A 21988-nucleotide genomic window follows, 5' to 3' on the forward strand; every position below is an offset into this window, starting at 1 on the left:
TTAGAGAAAAAATAGCTGTTTCTGGCTGGAAAACATCCAGCTGAAAATATATTTAAAATAGCCAGATTTCCAGCTAATAGCAATTTAAATATTTTTCTAGCTAACGAGCTCTGAAAATAGCCAGTACTAGCTTTAAAATATCTAAGTTTGCAACAGCAATAACTGAAAAAAATATGACAGCGACTGACAAGTGACAACAATAAATATAGAAAAAAATATGGCAGCGACTGACAACTGACAACAATAAATGTAGAATGCGAGAAAATTGCAGGCAATTCAAATATTTAAATTTTAAAAAACACACAAAATAAATAGTGCTGTAAATTGCCATTACTTGCGATTAGTGACCAGCTGATTGGCAGGTGGACATATTGACCGACCGCCACAGTCATCATATATCGAGAATTTATCTACAAACAAAAAAATATTGAGAGAAATTGGGACAAAATTGCATTTCATTTGTGGCGTTCAACAATAGAATGGGTAATTCGTTAGGCTTCCTAAGCGACGACGACGAATTATGGGAGTTTCCTGAAGATGGCTTGGGCTACAATGTTATCAATTTTACGGTTAATGCCATGGATGTGCAATTTCGTCCCCGCGATTATCAACCAAACAATTTGCCAGTGATACGTGAAAAACCCAAATTGGACAAATTTCAAGTGAGCACGAAATGCGTATTGTGTATTTGTATGTAAACTATATATAACAGAATCCGAATCCACTGTTAAATTACAGAGCACAGACATGTACAAACAGATAAAGGCACGCAGCAGTTTGGTCAATAATAAACCAAACGAACAGCGTTGGAATTTAATGCAAGCATTGCAACAGCGTGAAAATGGAATTGCCTCTCCGGGCAGCGATTCATTTTCTCCCAATCAACAGAGATATTTCTCCAATCTATATATACCCAATCAGAAGGCAATGCGTCTCATGTCATTGGACGCCAAAGTCTTTGTTACCAAGTTCAACAAGAGTGGCAGCAAACTGTTAACAGCTTGTCAAGGTCAACAACAGTTACCAGTTAACAGTTTCTGTTGAGTATTTATTTATGTATTTGTATTGCAGATGGTTTTGTACGCATTTATGATGGCTCCAAGGGAACTTATCATCTACTCAATCGCATCAATGCCCGCGACGTACAGTGGAGCATCACTGACGCGGACTTTAGTCCCAATGGGCAGCACTTTGCATACTCCACCTGGTCGCGATCATGTAAGTTTCTCAAATTTAAGAACACCCTTAATAGGCATGAAAAAATGGGAAATTTAAAAAAATGTCTAAATCTTTAAGTAATTCTTTTATTTTATTACATAATTTCACACTAAAGTATTATTTTTTTATGATTTTTAAAATGTCAATAATTATAATTTTATTGCTCTAAGATATAAGGATTATTATTATAATTATTATTTTATTTTATTAAATTATCTTTCACTTAACTATTATTTTATTAAATATAATTTATATAATTTTGGCATAATATTTGAAAAATTTCTAATAGATTACCGAAATGTCAATCTAAATCGTAATCTCTTCCGGTTTCAGTCTATATAATGCCAGTTAATGGATCGGACGATGACTGCCAGTGGATCGATGTAAATGAGACTTCGAGCAGTCGTGTCGCAATCTTCTCACTGCGCTTTTCCCCTACGGGCGATAAGATCATCGGTGGCAGCAACAATGCCACCGTTATTGTGGGCGATGTTGCCACACGTGCCACACAGATTCTGCGCACACATCGCACTCCGGCTACGGACGTGAATGCCGTGTGTTATGTGCACGATAAGGATCCCAATGTTATCATTGCTGGATGTGATGATGGCCTTTTAAAGGTCTACGATTTGCGTACTTCTTTTCGCACTCGCTATCTGTCCAAATCTGTGATTTCATTTATTGGACACTACGATGGTATTACGTACATTGATCCACGCAACGATGGCTACCACGTGCTAACCAATTCCAAGGACCAAAGCATCAAAATCTGGGACATGCGTCAGCCCAGCAATCTCCGGAATCGCGGCAGTTCTCGCCAACACCAGCAATCGATGACCAAGTGGGATTATCGCTGGGATCGTGTGCCACGCGAATGTAAGCTGCATTTACAGATATTACTCATTGATTTCCAGTTTCAGAAATATTTTTACTCGAACATATTCGAAAAATTCCTTAAATTCAGGTTGATTCTTTTTATATCTGAATGTAGAATCAATTTAAAGGCCAAATCATGATCAAATTGGCATTCCGGTTGAAAATCGGTTCAGTTTTGATCAAGCTATGACAGTTTGAAGTTGGACAACCCCTTGAACTAGCAACTTTACCACAACCGATATTCGGTTCTTGACATTGTTCATATTAGAATAATAATGTGGCTTAGACATATTTACAAAATGACCTAATCTATTGATTATATTAATTCAGGTATATAATTTGTAATTTATTTAGAATATTTACTGTTGGATTACAGTTCATAAAATTCTTTTTTAGATGTTTTAATAGTTTCTGTTCCATCTCTCCTTAGTTTACAATCCTCACAAGGCGCTTGATGGTGATAGTAGCATCATGACCTATCGGGGTCATCGGGTCAGCAAAACTCTGCTTCGTGCCAAGTTCTCGCCCCTGGAGCAGACTGGACAGCGTTTTATTTACACTGGCTGTGCAACTGGACGTATTATAAGTAAGCAATTAATTAAATGCAATCCTTTCGGGCAGGGTCTAAATTCAATGTTATAAATAAGAATTTAAATTAAAATAATTTCTAGTAGCCGCAGTCCTTAAAATTATTTCTATTAATATTTCAGTTTACGACGTGCTCACTGGACGAATTCGTGAGGCTATTGAGGGACATCGAAATGTCATACGTGATTTGGATTGGCATCCAGTGCGCTCAGAGATTGTGTCCAGTTCGGTAAGACAATCAACAAATTGTATTTCATTCAAATTTTATAACAAATATTAATATTGCATTATTTTTAGTGGGACTCGCATGTGCATCTGAACAATTACAACAGGAACATGGCTCCACAGTCGCTGAAACGTCGACGTAGCTCAACGCAGGATAATAAACCGTTGCGTCGGTCACGTCGTCTGGCCAAACGCAACGAAACGCCTTCCCTCTAAACGGAAGTGCAGGGTACAAATCAAGCAGGCATGACTATGGATATAACATGCTGTTTAGAATATATATTGCACTTAACACATAAGTTTACGTTAATTAATTTTGTCCAGATCTTAAGGCTATGCAGAGGAATCGTATACATATTATATACATGTATAAATATATATATTATTATATATTATAAGTGATATGCTAACCACCAACGCTGTAAACCAAAACAAGTCCCTCTTGGTTCTATGAACAAGACTGAAGACATGGCACAGATTCGAGCTGTTGATTCAGCTCTCAAAAATCAAAAGCTTCAATTCCCTGACATAGCATACAACCTCCCTAAACAAACGAATATATATGACTCATCACAATCATTCAAGTTTCATCTTCAAGTACCATCTTATATTGTCTGGCAGGTTTATTGAATTATCATATTTTATTGTTATACATTAAAATGTAAACTATGTACAAAAAGAAAAACTAATATAATCTATACATTTAAGAATCCAGTTGAAATATTATTATATTTTCTGTGTTAATTTATTAACATATTTGTTTCAAATAAGAATTACGAGTTTAAAATGAATTAAACCAGATAAAAGTGACCCAAATGTTTGAGTAAAACTAAGATATGTACTTTTTTGCGGCTTTTTTTTTTGTAAAAATTACAATTTTTATTTTTAATTCAAAAATGTGTATATCACAAACTAAATTTAAAAATTATAAAATAATTAATAGACATTTTTTTTATAAAAATTATTCACCAACTCTTATTTTGTTTAAAACTGAAGAAATCTCTCGATTTACCAATTTCCCTTGCACATTTCATAATATAAATTTAAAAAGTTAAAGAATAAATATTTTTTTTATTTTTAAGAATTGATAAGAGTTTGTGAATTCTTTTAAGCAAATAATAGATTTTGATAATTATTTTATAATTTTTTGTGCTGAAATACTACTACTTGTTTTTTAAAATTTTTATTACAATAAAAAAAAAAATGTTATATCTCAAACTAAGTTCAAAAATTAGAAAATAATTAAATGCCAATTTTAATTTAAAATTTTTCACTTTCAAGAAATCTCTTGTTTAAAAATATTTCATTGAACATTTGATATTATCAAATTTTAAAAATTGAATACAATGTTTTTATTTATTAAAAAAAATAAAAATGAGTTGCTGAATAATTTTTAAATAAGTAAGGAAATTTAATAATTATTTTATAGTTTCTTATGGTGAAATATTACTACTTATTTTCTAAACTTTTTAATAAAAACTCAAGAGGTATTTTTTTTTTAAATATTTATTTTAAAAATTTTAATCGTTATGCTGCGTAGTTAAACTAAATTCCAGAGAAGACTTGACGTCGTTTTCTAGCTCTCACTGCTGTTTTATGAGTAGTTCTTTTGGGTTTAATGTTACCATCTGGATCTTGACTGTATTTGCTGCTTTTGCCCTCCCAGAGACTCATAATACGCAGTGCATCGTTTTTAGCCTGTACTACTTTAAGTTGTATATTTTCATCGATATTATATCCTGGAATTTGGGGCAGTGTTGAGTTCTTGAACGCCTTCATATCAACGATGTGGAATTTTTCTGCGCAAAATGAAGAAATTGTGCAAATATTAAATGAGTCTCGTAATGCAATTAATTGCTCATAAGTTAAATAATTATCTGGCTGGAGTTTTAAATCTTTATCCTTTTTATTAGCACTTACATTGGATTTGTGCTTCTTCTTATCGCTTTCCTTTAAATTGTTTATAGCATTTTCCTCATCTGTTGATTCCACCTCAAAGATTTCACCTTCTTTGTCATCGGTTTTAGTTTTATTCTTTTTTTCTGAATTTTCCTGGTGAGTTTCTTCAATTTTCTTAGACTTTTTCGCCTTTTTAGTCGTTTCGCCAGTTTCTTCGGTTGTTGACTCTTTTTTTAGCGCCTCAGCCTCGTCTTGTTTATCCTTCTTTTTCTTTTTGCGCTTTGGCGGATTGGTTTCCTCGACTTCCACTTCTAGAAGAATTTCCTGCTCCGCTGAACGCTTGCAATTCTTTTGTTTCTTCTCCTTAGTTGCAGTTTCTGATTCTACTTTCTCCTGCTCTTTAGTTTGCTTCTTATCCCGCTTGGATTTCTTCTCCTGACTGTGATTTTCTGCTGTAGAATCGACTTCCATTTCTTCGGCTACTTCTTTGACCTGCTTGGACTTCTTTTTCTTCTTCTCCAGGTCTGTTGTTTCATTTACTGCTTCTTCCAGCTTAGTGACATCCTGTTTAGACTGCTTTTCTTTTGTAGTTTTCTCATCTATCAACTCAACTTCCGTTTCTTCTTTTAAAGCACGCTTGGACTTCTTTTTCTTCTTCTCCGCAGCAGCTGTTTCTTCAGTATTTTGCACCTTGGACTCCTTTAACTCTGTCAGTTCCACTTCCATCTCTTCTGGGACTTCTGAAACTGCAAGCTTAGACTTCTTTTTCTTCTTTTCCTTAGGCGCTGTTTCTGAAACAACTTCCTCATTCAGCTGAGCTTCTTTTATTGTATCTTTCGGCTCATTAGGAATCTTGTCAGCTGCTTGCTTGGACTTTTTTGTCTCTGTTTGACCTGCTTGCTCTTCATTCAGTTTAGCTTCTTCTAGCTGCTTCTCCTTCTCATACTTGGACTTCTTTTTCTTTTTCTCCTTAACTTCTGTTTCTTCTGCCTTGCTTAGTGATTCTTCCAGTTGCTGCTTCTCTTCTGCAGCTTTCTCTTCATTGTCTTCTGCCAATGCTTGCTCCATCTTCCTTTTCTTCTTATCCTTAACTGCGGCTACGATAACTTCCTCCTCCTCATCAGCAGCCTGCTTCTTAGACTTCTTTTTCTTCTTTTTGTCTATATTTAACTCCTCCATCTGCTCATTTTCCTCCAGTTGCTGCTCCGGCTGCTGCTCTAAATTATTTTCCATCTCTCCAGCTCCAACTTTCGACTTGAACTTACTTTTCATCGCCTCCATTTTTAGCCTGAAATAATCACTGACAGATAAACCAGTGCTCACTGTTTGTACACCTGCAAAATTTTCATTGACAGGCTTATCTTCTTCTTCCTTTTCTTCTAGAGTTGCCACTGGGATAGCAATATCATCTGCCGCCTTTTTGCCAAATATATTGGCCAAATCCTTTTCGCTATATTGCGCCAAATCCTTTCCCCGCGTAAATTTCTTGTAGTGCACACGCGCCTTGCTAAACTTGGACTTTTCTTCTAGGGAAACGCCGCTAATGTTTTCCTTCAAGGTTTTGGGTTTTGGTTGCTCCTTTGGTTCCGGTTTGAAACCAAATCCCATCATGGGACGCGCTTCTTCCTCCTCCTCCGCCTCCTCCTTGTCATTACTGTTATCCTCCCCGTTAAGTTCCTTAAGCAGTCCATTAAAGCCCTCCTCATGTATTGTCCACTGATCATCGCGATTCTCGTATCCTAATCCTTCAGCGTCGTTCTTAAAACGCACACGCACAAATTCCTGAGCGCCATCCTCATTGGCGCCCAAGCCGCGACCCTTGGACCAGCCCATCTTCTCCAGCATTTTGGTGCCGAAACGCGAATCATCTGCATAATAAATATAAACATTACTTAAATGCGCTTAAAACGTTGTCACCAATTTTATCATTTCTCTTTTCTCGTCACCTTCGTAGAGCGCCTTGCCGCGCGGACACAAATTGTATCGTTTACGACGACGCGGTTCAGCAAGCATAGCCATTTTTTAAATTAAATCAGTACAACTGACTCTTATTAATATTTTTTTAGTTTAAATAATAAAAATGATAACTATAAACTGCAATAAATGCGTAGCTAATAGCTCAACACGTGCAGAATAAAAGAGAATGAAAGGCAATCATAATCAGCTGTTTAAGACGGTGGCATGCAAATTGTGTCGTGTGTGGGCTACCAACGAAATAAAAGAGAATGGAAGGCCACAAAAAATCAGCTGTTTGCCAATCGCAATTTTATTTTTTTACTAGGTGGCAACACTTTTCTTAAAACAGCTGATGCAGCGGTGAAATTCTTTTTGTTTATTTATTTTGGTATTTATGCAAAATTTAAGCATTTAATTAAACTTTTTGAAATGGATATAAGTGCAGATGTGGCTGCCATTATAAAGCAGGCGCCGGATTGGAATTTTGCAGGTGATTGTGCGCTGCTGGAGCTGATGAAACGGATTTCGCAGGTGGGCGTGATTTGAAAACAAAAAAAACATGACAAATTTTCCTATCAATTTGTATGTTTGTTTTTTAAGAATCTACAAGAACGCGGCGAACAAACCAGCAATAATTTAAATGCATTCGAAACGAATGTAAGGCGTGCGGATATTGCATTGGATAATGCCACAAACAGTTTGCGATCCTTGCAATTTGGCCAACAGTTTGTGGAGTATCGAGTGGAAGAAGTGGACGACGATGACTTTGCCATGCCCGAAGAGCTCAACAGGAAGCCCGAGGTGCCGCCGAAGAGTTCCCAGGAGATGGCCAAGGAGTTTCTGCAGAACAATTTGCAAATGTTTCGCAAGAACTTCGAACCGGTTACCATTGAAGTGCCCGACTCCGATGATGAAGATGGAGCTCTGAATACAACGTAAGTGCATACAAAATTAAAAAAAATTATTTAAAAAAAAAACTCTTGTATTTATTATAGTTGCTTGTGGTTTTCAGAACGATTCAAAAAAAACAATGACATATTTTTAATAACTTCTCTAATTCTCTTTATCTTTATATTATGTTCCTTTAATTTTGTATGCAAAAACTAAATCTAACCGATATTTAATTGCAGGACTGTATTTCGTGCCAAGAATCCTTACGATGTCATACCCTTACCCTATATTATTGGCTCCAAGGATTGGCAGGAGCACAAATACGCCGGACTCTATGACAGCGCTGAGAACAGCGAGGACGAGCAGCCGGAGCAGTTCTCCTCCAGCTCATCGGATGAGTTGGAGGCTGAGAATGTGACTGAGAAGACAACGTCAAAGCCAAGTCTGAAAATGGAGACACCACAACAATCGGACTCCTCTTCGCTGGCATCGCTGCCAAAGGAACTGCCTCATCCTCCTCCAGCTCGAGCTGCTGTTCCTGTTCCCGTTCCTGTAATAGAGGCAGTGGCTCCAATCAAGGCACAACCACGTCCGATTATCAGCAGCCATAGAAATCCGCATGAGCGTGATTTATTTAATGCATTGAGAGCGTCTCCGCCTAGCGATGATCCGCCTTCGACTTCATCCTCGCTTAATTCTGGCATGGGAGGAGCAACTGCATCCAGATTGCCACATGTGGATGTCTCACTCAGTTCCAGCAGTAGCAACAGCAATGTGAGACAATCTCCAGTTAAACTATTTGAGGATGCCATCACAGTTGCTCCAGTTCCCGCTCCAACTCCCATATCCATTCCAACAGTGATTCCCACTGCTCTTAAAGAGGAAACTGTAGTCAAAGCTTCACCTGCTGCCAGTCAAATCAAACGCAAACCTGTAAATCTCTTTAATGATGATGAGTTTAATTCGTTCATGTCGGAAATTGTGGACAAGGTGCAGTCCAAATCAAGCAAGGAGTCCACTCAAGAGTCCTCCAAAGCCACCAAAAGCCTTAATCTCTTTGATGAGAGTCCACCATTGACTCCAAAGACAACTCCTGCAGTTAAGACTCTGCCCACTTCCATTTTTGATGACAATCTGGAGGATGATGATGATTTTCTCAGCTCCTTTGCCTCCAAGGCGATGCCGAAGCCACAGCCACAGACGAGGGCAACTACATTATTTGATGATGACGATGATGAGTTGGACATTAATGATATATTCAAGAGTTCCAAGCAGCCAAAGGCTGAAAGCAACTTAAAGACAAAAAATTGGTTGTTTGATGATGATGATTTGGAGGAGAAGGATATATTTGGGTTAAGTCAGAACAAAATTAAAAGCAACAGAAAGGAGAGAACAGAGGAACAAGGAAGAAGGAGAGCAAATAGAGATAAAGCTAAAGAAATATGAGAAGAGGATGGCAAAGAAGAACAAGAACAAGAACAAAACAAAGGAAGCAGGCTTCTAGAACTAAAACAAGGAAAGCAGATAGAGAAGAGGAGGAACAGGAGAGAAAGGAGCAGGAGAAAAAGAAGCGGGAGCAAAAGAGAAAGGAACAGGATGAGTATGGAAAGAAGGAGGCGGAAAACAAGGTAAAATTGGAGCAAGAGGAGAGAAAACAACAGGAGAAGAAACAGGAGCACCAAGTGGCCACCAGTATACCACACAAAAGTCTCTTTGATGATCTGGATGATGATGATTTGTTTGGCACACCAAAATCCAAACAGAATTTGTTTGAAGATGCGAAGAAGACAAGAGAGGAGCTTAAGGCAGTGGAGGAAAAAGAGCTACCGGAAGATAAGGATGTGCCTGTAGTACCTAAAGTGACCATACCAGACAAACCAATACTAAACGATGAAGATCAAGCCAAGAACAACTTGATGACAACTGAAAGAGAAGCCTTAAAGAAACAAAACTCTCAACCTAAAGCAAAACTATTAAGCGATGACTTTAGCGATGAGGAATCCATCAAAGAAACAGAAGAAAAAGCCACAGCAACAATTGAGATTCCAAAAGATTCTCAGCAGCCAATTAACAAAATGGAAGAAGTGGAAATTAAAAATAAATCAGATTTATTTGACAACTCAAGGAAAGATCCGACAGAGCAAGTGCAGCAGGATCCCATACTCAGTCTGGTGGCAGACACAGTCAGCAATAAGCAGCTGATGAAAAATGCAAACCAAGAGAATCCCCGAAAATCTGAGGAAATTGCAATTGCCCAACAAATGTTGCAGAATTATTCGAGTTTGTTTTCGGATGAGCCGCCAGATGATAGCGAATTCTTTCAATCCTTGGGCTCGAGCAGCTTGAACAGCTTGAGCAACTCCAAGATGTTTGACCAGGAGCAGGACTTCTTTGAGCCCAGTTTGCCGGATTTACCCAAAGATGTGGCCAAAGCAAATGTGGAAACTGTGGAAGATTATGGTGGATTGCGTTTGTTTAGTGATGTGCCGCCCGAGGATGATGGCGAGGAGGAGCTACCCGCTCCCAAGACAGCTCCCAAGACTTCTCTTCCTGCCACCACACGCATACATACCATTTTCTATGATGATTTCAGTGAAACTGCGAGGGCACAGAATGTTCCTGCGACTCCAGCTCCAAGCCAATCCCAGCCAGCTGCCGCTGATGTTGTGGATAGAAGTGTGTCCAAGACCACGCCCATATCGCCCATAAAGAAGCTGCAAATGCCCAATATTAACATAAATGTGAAGGCTTTGCTGCCTGGAGCTGGAACTGGAGCTGTAAGCAAGTTGGCCAAGCGGCAAAAGGAGGAGCAGGAGCAGAAGAACCTGAAGCAGGAACAGCAGCAGCAAAATCAGAAGCAGGAGCCGAAGAATCGAGAGCAGCAGCAGGAAAACCGGGAGCAAGAGCGGGAACAGAAGAATAGGGAGGTGAAATCCGTCGCCAGTGATGCAGATAAAATTTTACAGTGCATTGGCAAGACACGAGCTCGTGGTCCTGCCCATCGTCGTCCCTCGACGCGAAGGGCGCGTCAGGAGAACTATGCCAAATCCTTGCGGGAGGAGGTGGAATCCACCAAAGGAACAATTGATGCAACACCCGCCACTGCAAACTTGAAACATGAGCAGAAGCTGGAGCAGAGTGCTCCATTGAGTTCAGATATCTCCAAGAAAGCAGCTGCTTCTAAGCTAACCGCATCCCGCAGTGAAGCAGCATTTGTGGAGAGTGATGATGATGATGATGCACTCTTCAAGGTGCCAGCAGTTTCCTCAGCTGCTACTCCAAATGTTCCCACAACAACTGCTCCAATTGCATTGCTGTCCACTCGTCCTCCAGCGGATGATCAGCAATCTCGTGGCAAGACCATAACAAAAGTGGCGGCTTCATTTTTGGATAGTGATGAAGATGACAGTGGCTTGCTCTTTACTCCAGCAAATGCAGTCAAGAAACAGGTTTCTTTCTTGGACAGCGATGAGGAGATTGAGAAGAATACTACATTATTTAAGCCAGCAAAGATTCAAGTGGAAACCAAGGCGACAGCTGCCACAGTGATTGCTACTGAGTCCCCACTACCCAGCCAGAAAGCTCTAGAAGATCAGGGAACAAGTAAATCATCATCATTATTTCTGGACAGCCAAGAGGATGTTGATAATCCAGAGAAGACTCAAGTGGAAACCAAGTCCGACCTGGTTACTCCAGTTGCTCTGCCCAGTCGGAAATCTCTAGCAGATCAGCAGCAAAAGAAGTTGCCTTCATCATTTCTGGATAGCGATGAGAATGATGATGATGATAATTCACTCTTTGGGCCATTAAAAAAGCCAGTGAAATCTGCAGAAGCTGAGCTGAAGATCAGTAAAGGAGAACAATCGAAGGAGCAGCAAATAACCAAGCCAACAACTGCGCCAGTTGTCAAGCAGAATGAAGTCAAATCTGTAACAGATCCAGTCAGAAAGTATGTTTCCTTCTTGGACAGCGATGAGGATGATGTCAAGCATCCGCCTCCTCAGTTTAATCCAGCAAAGATTCAGCCGCCAGAGACAAAGTCAAAGGCAATCCTGGCCAGCAAACTCTTTGATGACAGCGATGATGATGATGATCTGTTTGGCAAAGCGAATGCTCCTCCCACCAAACCCAAATCAAAGCCAGTTGCCAAGCCAAAAGCTTCCTTGTTTGCAGACAGCGACAGTGAGAAGGAAGCGCGGCCCAAAGTGTTGAGCATTAAGGCCAAGTTGCCAGCCAAGTCAAGCAAAAGTCTCTTTAGCGATGATGAGGATGATGATGATCTGTTTGGAGGAGGAGGCGGAACAAAGCGAGCTGCTGTAAGCAGTCAGACAAAGACCGCCAATCTGCCCAAGTCTTCAAATCCCGGCAAGACTGCAGTCAAGTCGCTGCCCAGCTCTGGAAATTCGGATAATCCGTTGGCGGATTTATTGGGTCCTTAGCTTCAAATTTGGAGTAACGTTGGCCAGTAAATCATTATGTTTAGTAAATTGGCGTCACAATGTCACAAAAAAAAAAAGTACAGCAGTTTCGCTGCTTCGAGTCGAGGCGCTGAACACACCAGTAAATTTTGCTAAAAGTGAAACATTTCATTACATTTTATTATATATTTTATAACTTACAGTATGTATTTACAGTTATTCATTTATTGTTGTTACCAATTACACGTAATTACACTATGCTACACAAAAACCAGTGTTTGAAAATTCGATAAACTGCAATTTAGAGTTGTAGTTTAATTATTTTTGCCATTAAAGGTCAAAGTTTGTATTCAATTGGAAAGCTGACGCAGTCTGCTTATCTTAGTTAGTGCTATAACTAAAGTTAACTATAAACTTTTAAACTATGAAGGAGCTTCCTTAACGTTTAACTAGACGTTAGTTAACGAACTGAAACTGAGTTAGTTTTGTGGCTCTTTGGTCGTTATCGTTGCCGATGCCTCGGAATGTCATGTTTGTGGTAGTCGAGCTTTAAATTACAAACTAATGAGTATAATATATGCGATATACATAGTACTTTTATGACTGGAGCTTAGTCTTAATAATAGCCACTTTTCACTACAAAATATGTTCACTTTTCTCTTAGTTTTAATACATTAAATACTTAAATAATAGAGAAAAATCTATTAAGCCGAATAAATTACAGTTTGTACAAAAAATTTATAAGTTTTGGTACAGTTATACACAAATTTTTCTATTGAAATTATAATAATTTGATGGAAAATGTTACATTTTTGTATTTAAAAAAAATTGTTGAAGTAAATAAAATATTCATTGATAAAATATTTTCTCTAAAAAAACATTGATTACGTATAATTGATTTTCTGCAGCTTTACACATTCTATTTATGAGTAGCTTTGTAAGATTTCGGTACACTGTAAAAACAGTACTTTCTAATAGTGTTTTGTTATTTAAAATTCAAATTTGTGTATAATTTGTAAGGCACATATGCAAATTTTTTCAAAGTGATAAATAATGATAAACTGCACATTAAATAAAAATGAAAAAAAAAAAAATTTGTAGAAACGTAGAAAACAGTTTTCTTATAATTTGCAAACATTTTTTTTCTTCAAATTTGTTGTGAATTTGTTAGAAAACGTATAATAAAATTTTAAAAATGATGCACATTATTTTATAATTAAAAATAGTGTAAAAAAACAAATAGTGTAAAAAAATACTTAGAATTCTTTGCATTACATTAAAAAAATGTATTATTATTTAAAATTTATAGACTTTTTCATAATAAGAAAATTAAATTTGTTGAAAATTTGTAAGCGAAAAAATGTAAATTTTTTAGAAGAGGAAAAATAATAATTTATAAAGTAAAAAATGTATAAAAACGTAGAAAAAAGTGCATATATATTTTGTTGAAGAGTGAAAAGAGGCTATTAGTAAGTCTGGGTGTGATTCCGTTTAGAGAGCCACATCGCGATACTTGCGATAATCGTCGGATTCGTTGCCCAGCGACAATTTGCTGTTGGCGGTGATATAGGGATTGGCATAGTTGGCATAACCGAAGCCTCCATAGTACTGCAGTTGCTGCTGGGAGCCGCGTCGCTGCAGCTGCAGTTGGATTGGATGAGGCTGAGCGGTGAGCATCGTGTGGCCGCCGTGTCCGCCGTGACCCGTCGAACTGCAGGCGGAGGGACGACGATAGAGTCCGGCGGCTGCTGCAGCCGCCGCCTGTTGCTGCAGCGGATTGTTGAGCAGCATGGCCAGATAATACTGCTGCTGTTGTGTGTAGTTCTGCAGCAGATTGTTGCCATAGGCGGCCAAGTCGTTTTGCACTTTATTAATCCCATCGAGATTCTCTAGGGAGATGCAATTCCTCGACAGCTTTGTTGGAGCTGACTGCTGCTGCTGCTGATGATGATGTTGTTGGTGTTGATAATGACGCAGTTGGGCAGGTGGCGGAGTCAGCTGCTTGGGCTCAATGGAGCAATAGATGGGATCATTGTTGGTGCTGCCAATCAAAGATGGCGGCGATGCTTTATGCGAATCCTGTAGATTGTTTTTCAAATCATCAATGGTTATATTGAAATACTTGGCATTCTTGTCCTCCGTATCCAGCACATGACGTGGATTGTACATGCCGGGCAGAGTACAGCGCAGATCCATCAGGGATTGAGCACGATGAGCTCCTGCTCCTGCTCCACCTCCACGCTGTCCTGGCAGCTGAAACTGCTGAGCCATGGCAGGCGCAAACATGCTGGCATTGAACTCATTCTGTGATCCAAATTGATTATGATGATTATTAAGTCCCGATCCCAATGGCAGCTTCGTCTCATCACACAGCTGATAGCCGGCATTCTCGAAGCCGCTCATCCGCTGGCTGGAACGTCGCGAATCCGCCTTTGTCATCGGCACACTGGGAGCTGGTGTCTGTAGGGAGAGACGAGTCGCCAATCCCTGCAGCTGATTCAGCACCTGCGTCTCCCGACGCCACTTAATGCCTGTGGGAATGACGCAGATCAGGGCCAGACAATTGATGATCAGCCTGATCAGGTAGGAAGTCAACTCCGTGAGTCCATGCACCGATTGCAGACCCTATGATATTAAAGAAATCAGTATACATTTTTTAATCTAATTAGAAAAATGAATTTAAACTTTCGATCAAAATAAAAAACATTTAGAAAAAAGTCTACATCCATTTTTGTTGTAACTTAAGTTTTTAAATTGTTTTTGTTTTTTATTTAAATCTGAAGCTTTAACTATTATTTAAAAATTATAATATTAAAAAACTTCAAGGTTTTTTATATTATTATTTTCAATGAGCCCCCTTATATTATTTATTTATTATAAAAATTTAACATATGAGGTATTTTTGTTTTTTTATTTAACTCTGAAGCTTTTACTATTATTTAAAAATTATAATATTAAAAAACTTTCAAGGTTTTTTATATTATTATTTTCAATGAGCCCCCTTATATTATTTATTTATTATAAAAATTTAACAGATGAGGTTTATCCTGATTTTTAAGTAAAATTGGTTATTTAACTACCATATTCTATTTTTTTAAATTAAAATATAAATGTTTCTCTTTATATTTTTATTTAAAAACAATAGGAATTAATTTTCTTAATTTATTGCCTGTAAATGCAATTTCAGCTTAAGTTGCTGGAGAGGATTAGCAAGCTGTTACTCACCCAATGTTGTGTGGTCATGAGCATCACGAGCACCAGTTCTGGAATTGATAGCAGTCCAATTACCACCGACCAGGCGAACAGTGGCCAACACAAGCCGCTGACCAGGCCATGAATCAATATCGTTGTTGCCACAAACATTACAAAGAAGAGAGTGCAGAGGGTGTAGGCGGCAATGGGGAGTTCCCCGTGTGCCTCCAGCAGCCAAGAGACCTCACATGAGAATGCACCCAGATACACGATCTGTGTGACAGGTGAAAATTAGTAAGACGCGCAAAAGAAAAGCGAAAACATAAATCAAATGAAAATGAAAATATAAAAACGGAATTATAGAAGCAATTGGGGTTGAGGATGGAGATGAAGTTGGAGTTGCAGTTGCTTCAAAAGCGGAGACACTTTTGCTCCGCAATCATCCATCAATCAATTAATGAGCTTTTCGCTTGTCGCTTTGTCTGTCTCTCTCTCTGTCTTTCTGTCTGTTTCTCTGTCAAACTGTTGTCACGAACATCCGAATGCATTCCACAGAAAAAGTAAGAGTGTTGCAAATAAGAATGCTCGCTTTGCAGATACCCTGCATCACATTTTTTAAAAAGACACAACAGACAGACAAATATAAAATTTTTTATATGAAGGAAATTTAAACGCAGAATCAATTAAGGGGCCAAATCATGATCAAAATGATATTCCGCTTGAAAATCGGTTAATTTTTAATGAAGTTATGAGAGATCAAAGTTTGTGAAAAAATGTCAAGGGGTATGTATGCAAAATTGGATGATAGATGGCTTAGGATCGAAAAAATATTAAATTTTCTAGATGACACAAATTTAAATGCAGAATTAATTAAAAGGCCAAATCATGATCAAAATGATATTCCGCTTGAAAATCGGTTAATTTTTGATGAAGTTATGAGAGATCAAAGTTTGTGAAAAAATGTCAAGGGGTAGGTATGCAAAATTGGATGATAGGATCGAAAAAATATTCAATTTTCTAGATGATAATAATTTAAATGCAGAATCAATTAAGAGGCCAAATCATGATTAAAATCATATTCCGCTTGAAAATCAGTTGAGTCTTGGCAAAGTTATGAGTGGTTGAAGTTGGTCAAAATTTTGACCAAGCAACTCGAAAAAATCGAAATTGACTCATCTGTAGTATAATCCTAGTTTTCAAATTCTCGCAGAATTTTTCAGTTCATAATACCCTCCTTTGTGACTGCTTACAGGGTACAAAATAAAGTTGAAAATTTTAACAGTTTTTGTGCAAAACGATTTCATTTCATTTTCACTTAATGGCACAATAATGTGTCTTTCGTCTCGGACAGACTGTGATAACGGTACTCACACCGTAGACCCCAAAAGAGCCACAAGCATACAAACATTTCATTTATCTGGAAACTGAAATGTGAAGAGTAAATCACGATTGGTTTACTTACCAACAAGAGACCAGCTGCCACACAACAGATAATGAATAGATTCGCCTTAATAAAACGTTCCATGATGCGTTCGTTCCAAAAATTTTGTATGCCACTGTTGCTGTTGTTGTTGTTATTGCCCGTCGCCCGTTTTGGCTTCTTGAACGAGGACGGTGAATGCGTTTCACTGGCCTTCTGATAATTCATTATCGTTTGTTTTGTTTGTTGGCCGAAAAAAAGAAAATAAGCTTCTTTTAATTTTATTTCTTTTATTTTTGGTTTTGGCCAAGATCTTAGCAGCCGGCCTTGACTGAGCGCAAGTTCTAGTTCCACTTAGAAAGATGCTTCAATGACGATGTTCAATGAGTTTTCAGTACGAATGGGAAAGCGTTAATGCGGCCTAATTGAGCCTTGTCATGGTTAAGACTTTTGGGTTTTTGGCGTTGCTCTGAAATGGAAATGGAAATGAAGATGTTACCAATATGTGTGTGTGTGTGTGTGAGTGGTAAGTGTGAATATGTTGAGTATGAGTGAATAAAAGCAAACTGAACAAAAGACTTAGGCAACGAACTTGTTTTCGCGGTCAGTTAACGGCAACTGAAGATGTAAAATGCTTGTTGTAGATTCACATTCAGATTGGAGAACTGTATATTGAGATTCAGTTTGAGCTGGCAATACAACTATTGACTAGAAGGTTTTCACTTTTCAACCAGTTTTCAACACAGCTCAGCTGGCAAGTTTGTTGCCTGAGTCTTTTGTTCTTATCAAATTGTGTCAGCTAAAAGATTAACTACTTATGTCATGAAGTCGTGTGCACAGCTTAATAAAATAAAATAATCAATTATAAGAGTAGCCAAAACTTATATATATATATATACATATGATTTTCTATAAAAATGTTGATAAATAAATAAAAAGAAGAATTTTAAAAAATCACAATGTCAGAATTAAAAAAAATTTTTTTTATTATTTGAAAAGTTTTTATCTTATACTGGGAATATAAAGTTTTGAGAGTTTATACAAGAAATACTTTTTGAAAAATATTGATATTATTACTGAGTTAGATTTTTTATTGTTTTGTTTTTATTTTTATTTTTTCCTGGCCGTTATTTAATGTATCTTATTTTGTCTTTTTGATTTTAAGTTTTTAGTAACTTAGCTAGCAAGTTCGTTGCCTAAGTCTTTTGTTCTAGTCACACAAATTGTGTCAGCTCGTCAGCAAAATGATTAACCACTTATGTCATGAAGTCGTGTGGAGATTGTAAATAAAATAATCAATGATACGAGTAGTTGCGACACACACACCTTTACACACACACACACACACATACATCGGGCACTTAGTTAACCATTTGGTAATCTTATTATAATAGTCAAGTGACAGACGATCGTCATCAGAATGGAAGCCACAGTCAATGCCATCGACAGGTGCGCCATACTTATAACGATCATGATGATCATGATCATCTTCAGCCTAAGCTGTGTGTGGTGCGTGCTTGGTGCGTGGGTTGAACCACCGTCTACAGTTGGGTGCGATTGCCACTTTTTGTTGTTATTTCAGTTGTTGTTGTTGCCATAAGCAGCATTTGTCAAGCCTTTTTGTGATTGGCCGGATATGCGCGCCTTTAAAAACTTTATAAACTTCTTCTTCGGGTCATTGAAATTCCGCTAATGTTGCGTTGACCGTTCGACGCTTTCTTTTGGGCCGGAAAGAAAGAATTGCAAGTCAAGAATTTTGGTTTCTTCTCTCTTTTTTCCCCACAGCACAAAATTGTTAATTTTTAAGCTATGCAAACATTGCGAGCGATTCTCAAATTGTCCGGTTTTTGGGCAGTTGTTGAAACGAGTTTAATGGCGAGTTACTCGCAAGGTGGTTATTATTAGCACTACCTAATGCCCCACCATCGACAACAGCAAAAAAAACAACAACAACAGCAGCGACCCCAACGGCGGATACAAATTGTTATCTCGCTTTGCGTATTGCTTAAAAATGTGTTAAGTGATATATAACTAAATGGGAAATAAGAGATAGAGAGAAGGAGAAAAGAGACCAACAGAAAGATAGAGACGGAAATAATGGAAAATAAATGGATCTTTATCACGCCGCTGCTCAGATGCTCTTAGGCAATTGAAATAATATAATTTTGATTAATTTATTTGGAATTTTCAAGAAAACTTGCTATTGATTTTTTTTTATTTAAATGGCATCAAATACCAGCTGAACATATAAATAATTTATTTTTAAAATATACTCCTATTTTAACTATTAACTGATTTTTACTGTATTAATAATTTTTTTAAGTATTGAATAAATTTTTTTTTTGATATAAAACTTCAGTTGAAAACTTTCAACTTCAATTTGAATATGTATTCCCTCAGTTTAATCAATTTGTCGTGCTTAACAGAGGGAATCTCTTATTCGTTGTAAATATGCAAAACAGTAGTGTAAAAATCAAAGCGCCCTTGACTGCCACGCCCACATGGCGGCTACCTTTCAGCAGCTTAAAGAGTTAGGAGAGAGAAAAAGAGCTAAGAGTTAAAAGTTATATATGCTGTGACCGAGGAATTGGGATTGGGATTACAAAATTATGTAGATTCCGCATAAATTGCTGTGAAACATTTCGAAACAACAACAACAATTTGCATTGTATTCTGCACAAGTGTATGTGAGTGTGAGTGTGAGAGTTACTGTTGAAATTATATATTAATTTTATTATTATGCATGACGACTGCAGACAAAGACAGAAGCTGATGTTATACATACGAGACGAGGCTCTAAATATTGTTGCATTTGCCGTGTGACTGTGGCGAGTTCAATAGCATCGACAACAACAACAGTAACTATAAATAATAATAGCAACAAATAATGTTAGGCATAAGTAATATTAACAATAACAAATGGCATGATCAGCGCAAATGCATGAATAGACAACAATGCAGTGAAATAACTACAAATATTATGCAAATGCAAATGTTGAAAGCAAAAGCAAAAATCAAATAAAATTTACAAAAATACTCGTAACTAAAGGAATTCGAATTCGAATTCAATGAATGAAATAAAAGCAAAAAATAAATGAGTGCGTTACCATTTTTGTATGCGTTTCAAAATGCAATAAAAAAAATAGTGTATGGTATTGAGATATGGATTTAATAGCTTTACCTTTCACTTGATGTCAGCGGTAGGTGGTGGGGAACTTGGCATTAATCCAGCATAAGTTACAGCAACAACTGAGGGAGAAGAAAAGCACACACACGCACACACACGAATTGTAGAAATTATCGTTGAAGCAAGTAATGATTTCACATGCGCCACAGACCCAACCCGGTCTCAAATCTCACATCCACTCCCAGCAAAAAGCTTAACTACAAAAAACACCAAGAAAGGAAAGTAAGCTACGACACGCCGAAGATTTGATGCCCTTGCAGATTAAGATTTTTATAATACGTTTTAAATAAATTAAATTTATGTAACTTCTCTCCAAACAAAACAATTTTTATTTATTTAATAAAAATTCCTTAAAAATTTAGATTCTTAGACAAAATTCAGATTCCATTTTTTAACAAAAAACAGAAAATATTCAGTATTGGTCAAATTTCAACTAATAAACGTATTTTGAGAACAAGTTCAATTTGTGTTTCAGTTATGCCAACTTTATTTTGATACTTTCGTAACAACAAATTATTATTATTTAATTTTTTAAATTTCCAAAAAATAGCATTGCACCAAATGTTTATTGCATTTTATTATATCTATAAAAATTAAATAGACTTCTAAAAAATTATTAAAAGTTTTTAAATAAATTAAATTAATTACTTTTTAAGCTCTTAAAATTGTTGTTAAAGTCAAAGAATACTTATTTTGTGAACAAAAAATGAAAGTAACACAAGACTTTTATTTTTTCTATAAAAGAAGCATAATTTTGGCACTTTAATTATTTTTTTTTTAATTTGGCATTAAATTCCTTATTAAAGGCATTACACATTTCTTGATATATTTATAATACCCTGTTGTAGGGTATAACAACGAGCGACAAAAATTGTTCAGCGTTGAGTCATGCTGAGGGAGAAGTCGCATTTGTCGCTGTTGTTGTTGTTGTCGTTGTCACATGCAAATGCTGACTGTATGCGGGCACAAAAAAAGCAGACATCAATTGTTGACATATGTGTGCCAGGGAAATGGCAACGGGAAAATGGGAAAAAATGAAAAATGCAGCTCATAAAGCCTCCGGCAAAAACTCGCACTTGTTCTAACACTTTTACTAGCAACAAATAAAGCTCTCGGTTAATTAAACGTGTTTCATTTGCTGTTGTTCTTGTCGCTAAAAGCGAAATGCACTTAAACATAATTATGATTTCGTTGTTGTTGTTGTTGTAGTTGTAATTGTAATTGTTATTGTTTAATTGTCGTACAACGGTCATCAGACGCTGGCCAAAACGCAGCTCTGGGTCAAGTCCGAGTTGATTTGAGACGTGAGAACAAAGCAACAATAACAATAGCAATATAAAGATGCACACACACACTTTTACACTTACACACACACACACACACACCTATTGATAACACCGCAACGAGCACGGCGTAACGGTTAACGGTTAAATCAGCGCGCGCGCAATCCCAAACAGTCAAAAGTGAAAATCAAATGACTTAGGCAACGAACTAGATCTCAAACTCTACGCGTCAGCGACGTCAGCTGCGCTCAGCGGCTGCTCAACAACTGAATCATGCTCCAGCTCGCCGTTGACGCCACCTCTGCCGCGTCTCAGCTGTGTCGCTGCCTTTCAATATAAAAAAAAAAAACTTATTATCATATTTATTTTGTTTTTTCTCTCTCTTCTCTCTGGCTCTTTGTGCAGCAAGTTGAGCTCGAACCCTAGACCCTAGTTCAAACAATTAAAAATAAACTTAATTTCTAGAGAGGGTCAACCTCTTCTGCATTTGCATAATTTGATGCGTCGCACAGTGGTGATTTAAGTCAAAATTAGCTGGGACTCTTTTAAATTTTTATATAAAACAAATATATTTCAATGTCTCGTTTTCATTTCTCATTTATTTAAGTATACTTATTTGTAAAAAAAATTTGAAAAATAACCTAAATGTTTCCAATAAATTGTTTTAATGAAAAAAAAAAAATTATCTTCTGCAAAAATTTATTTTTAGTAATCTATGAAGGGAAAAATAGAAAAGTTATCAAAAAAAATTTTAAAATCTATTGAAAATTGATTCTTTAAATTACAAATTTATCAAAGTTTTTTCCGCCAAAAAACTAATTTTGGAATAAAAACA

The 21988-nt window shown here is 37.0% G+C and overlaps 4 protein-coding genes across 8 annotated transcripts; 2 read left to right on the forward strand and 2 right to left on the reverse strand.

Annotated features, from left to right (window-relative positions):
- The first annotated feature begins 384 nt into the window (after positions 1–384).
- Positions 385–3592, forward strand: LOC117785425 (DDB1- and CUL4-associated factor 11). The gene is made up of 7 exons (XM_034623420.1): positions 385–662; positions 739–1009; positions 1072–1218; positions 1552–2094; positions 2525–2680; positions 2805–2911; positions 2980–3592. Exons 1-7 carry the CDS (start codon positions 480–482, stop codon positions 3121–3123), a joined length of 1551 nt encoding a protein of 516 aa, XP_034479311.1. The 5' UTR covers positions 385–479; the 3' UTR covers positions 3124–3592.
- An 805-nt stretch (positions 3593–4397) lies between these two features.
- On the reverse strand, positions 4398–6949 carry LOC117782934 (glutamic acid-rich protein). The gene is made up of 3 exons (XM_034620042.1): positions 6753–6949; positions 5836–6674; positions 4398–5796 (listed from the first exon to the last, which is right to left on the reverse strand). The coding sequence occupies exons 1-3, from the start codon at positions 6823–6825 to the stop codon at positions 4453–4455; spliced, it is 2256 nt and encodes a 751-aa protein (XP_034475933.1). The 5' UTR covers positions 6826–6949; the 3' UTR covers positions 4398–4452.
- Positions 6950–7091: 142 nt separating this feature from the next.
- On the forward strand, positions 7092–12342 carry LOC117785849 (WASH complex subunit 2). Its single transcript, XM_034624102.1, has 4 exons — positions 7092–7293; positions 7363–7697; positions 7893–9021; positions 9210–12342. Exons 1-4 carry the CDS (start codon positions 7192–7194, stop codon positions 12090–12092), a joined length of 4449 nt encoding a protein of 1482 aa, XP_034479993.1. The 5' UTR covers positions 7092–7191; the 3' UTR covers positions 12093–12342.
- Positions 12343–13462: 1120 nt separating this feature from the next.
- Positions 13463–21415, reverse strand: LOC117784193. Of its 5 annotated transcripts, none has more exons than XM_034621857.1 (5): positions 21244–21415; positions 19865–19932; positions 16726–16899; positions 15297–15536; positions 13463–14696 (listed from the first exon to the last, which is right to left on the reverse strand). In XM_034621857.1, the coding sequence occupies exons 3-5, from the start codon at positions 16786–16788 to the stop codon at positions 13563–13565; spliced, it is 1437 nt and encodes a 478-aa protein (XP_034477748.1). In that variant the 5' UTR covers positions 16789–16899; positions 19865–19932; positions 21244–21415; the 3' UTR covers positions 13463–13562. The 5 variants fall into 5 exon arrangements, 4 of the variants coding, with proteins under 4 accessions (XP_034477748.1, XP_034477746.1, XP_034477747.1 ...); XM_034621855.1 differs by having other exon boundaries at positions 19865–20067; XM_034621856.1 differs by having other exon boundaries at positions 19865–20067; positions 21238–21415.
- Positions 21416–21988: the final 573 nt, after the last annotated feature.

Source organism: Drosophila innubila (genome assembly GCF_004354385.1).
Source record: "Drosophila innubila isolate TH190305 chromosome 2R unlocalized genomic scaffold, UK_Dinn_1.0 1_C_2R, whole genome shotgun sequence".
Taxonomy (NCBI): Eukaryota; Metazoa; Arthropoda; class Insecta; order Diptera; family Drosophilidae; genus Drosophila; species Drosophila innubila.

What these genes read in the sequence shown, in the direction of transcription:
- LOC117785425 (XM_034623420.1), top strand. Translation starts at nt 480, where the DNA reads ATGGGTAATTCGTTAGGCTTCCTAAGCGACGACGACGAATTATGGGAG. An exon ending in ACTGTTAACAGCTTGTCAAG is followed by an intron (nt 1,010 to 1,071) that starts GTCAACAACAGT and finishes TTTGTATTGCAG; the next exon opens with ATGGTTTTGTACGCATTTAT. An exon ending in GGATCGTGTGCCACGCGAAT is followed by an intron (nt 2,095 to 2,524) that starts GTAAGCTGCATT and finishes ATCTCTCCTTAG; the next exon opens with TTTACAATCCTCACAAGGCG.
- LOC117782934 (XM_034620042.1), bottom strand. Translation starts at nt 6,825, where the DNA reads ATGGCTATGCTTGCTGAACCGCGTCGTCGTAAACGATACAATTTGTGT. An exon ending in CGGCAAGGCGCTCTACGAAG is followed by an intron (nt 6,675 to 6,752) that starts GTGACGAGAAAA and finishes TTTATTATGCAG; the next exon opens with ATGATTCGCGTTTCGGCACC. An exon ending in AAGACAATGAAGAGAAAGCT is followed by an intron (nt 5,797 to 5,835) that starts GCAGAAGAGAAG and finishes TCACTAAGCAAG; the next exon opens with GCAGAAGAAACAGAAGTTAA.
- LOC117785849 (XM_034624102.1), top strand. Translation starts at nt 7,192, where the DNA reads ATGGATATAAGTGCAGATGTGGCTGCCATTATAAAGCAGGCGCCGGAT. An exon ending in TGATGAAACGGATTTCGCAG is followed by an intron (nt 7,294 to 7,362) that starts GTGGGCGTGATT and finishes TTGTTTTTTAAG; the next exon opens with AATCTACAAGAACGCGGCGA. An exon ending in TTGGGTTAAGTCAGAACAAA is followed by an intron (nt 9,022 to 9,209) that starts ATTAAAAGCAAC and finishes GAGAGAAAGGAG; the next exon opens with CAGGAGAAAAAGAAGCGGGA.
- LOC117784193 (XM_034621854.1), bottom strand. Translation starts at nt 16,911, where the DNA reads ATGAATTATCAGAAGGCCAGTGAAACGCATTCACCGTCCTCGTTCAAG. An exon ending in TGGCAGCTGGTCTCTTGTTG is followed by an intron (nt 15,537 to 16,725) that starts GTAAGTAAACCA and finishes CCTGTCACACAG; the next exon opens with ATCGTGTATCTGGGTGCATT. An exon ending in TCATGACCACACAACATTGG is followed by an intron (nt 14,697 to 15,296) that starts GTGAGTAACAGC and finishes TTAATATCATAG; the next exon opens with GGTCTGCAATCGGTGCATGG.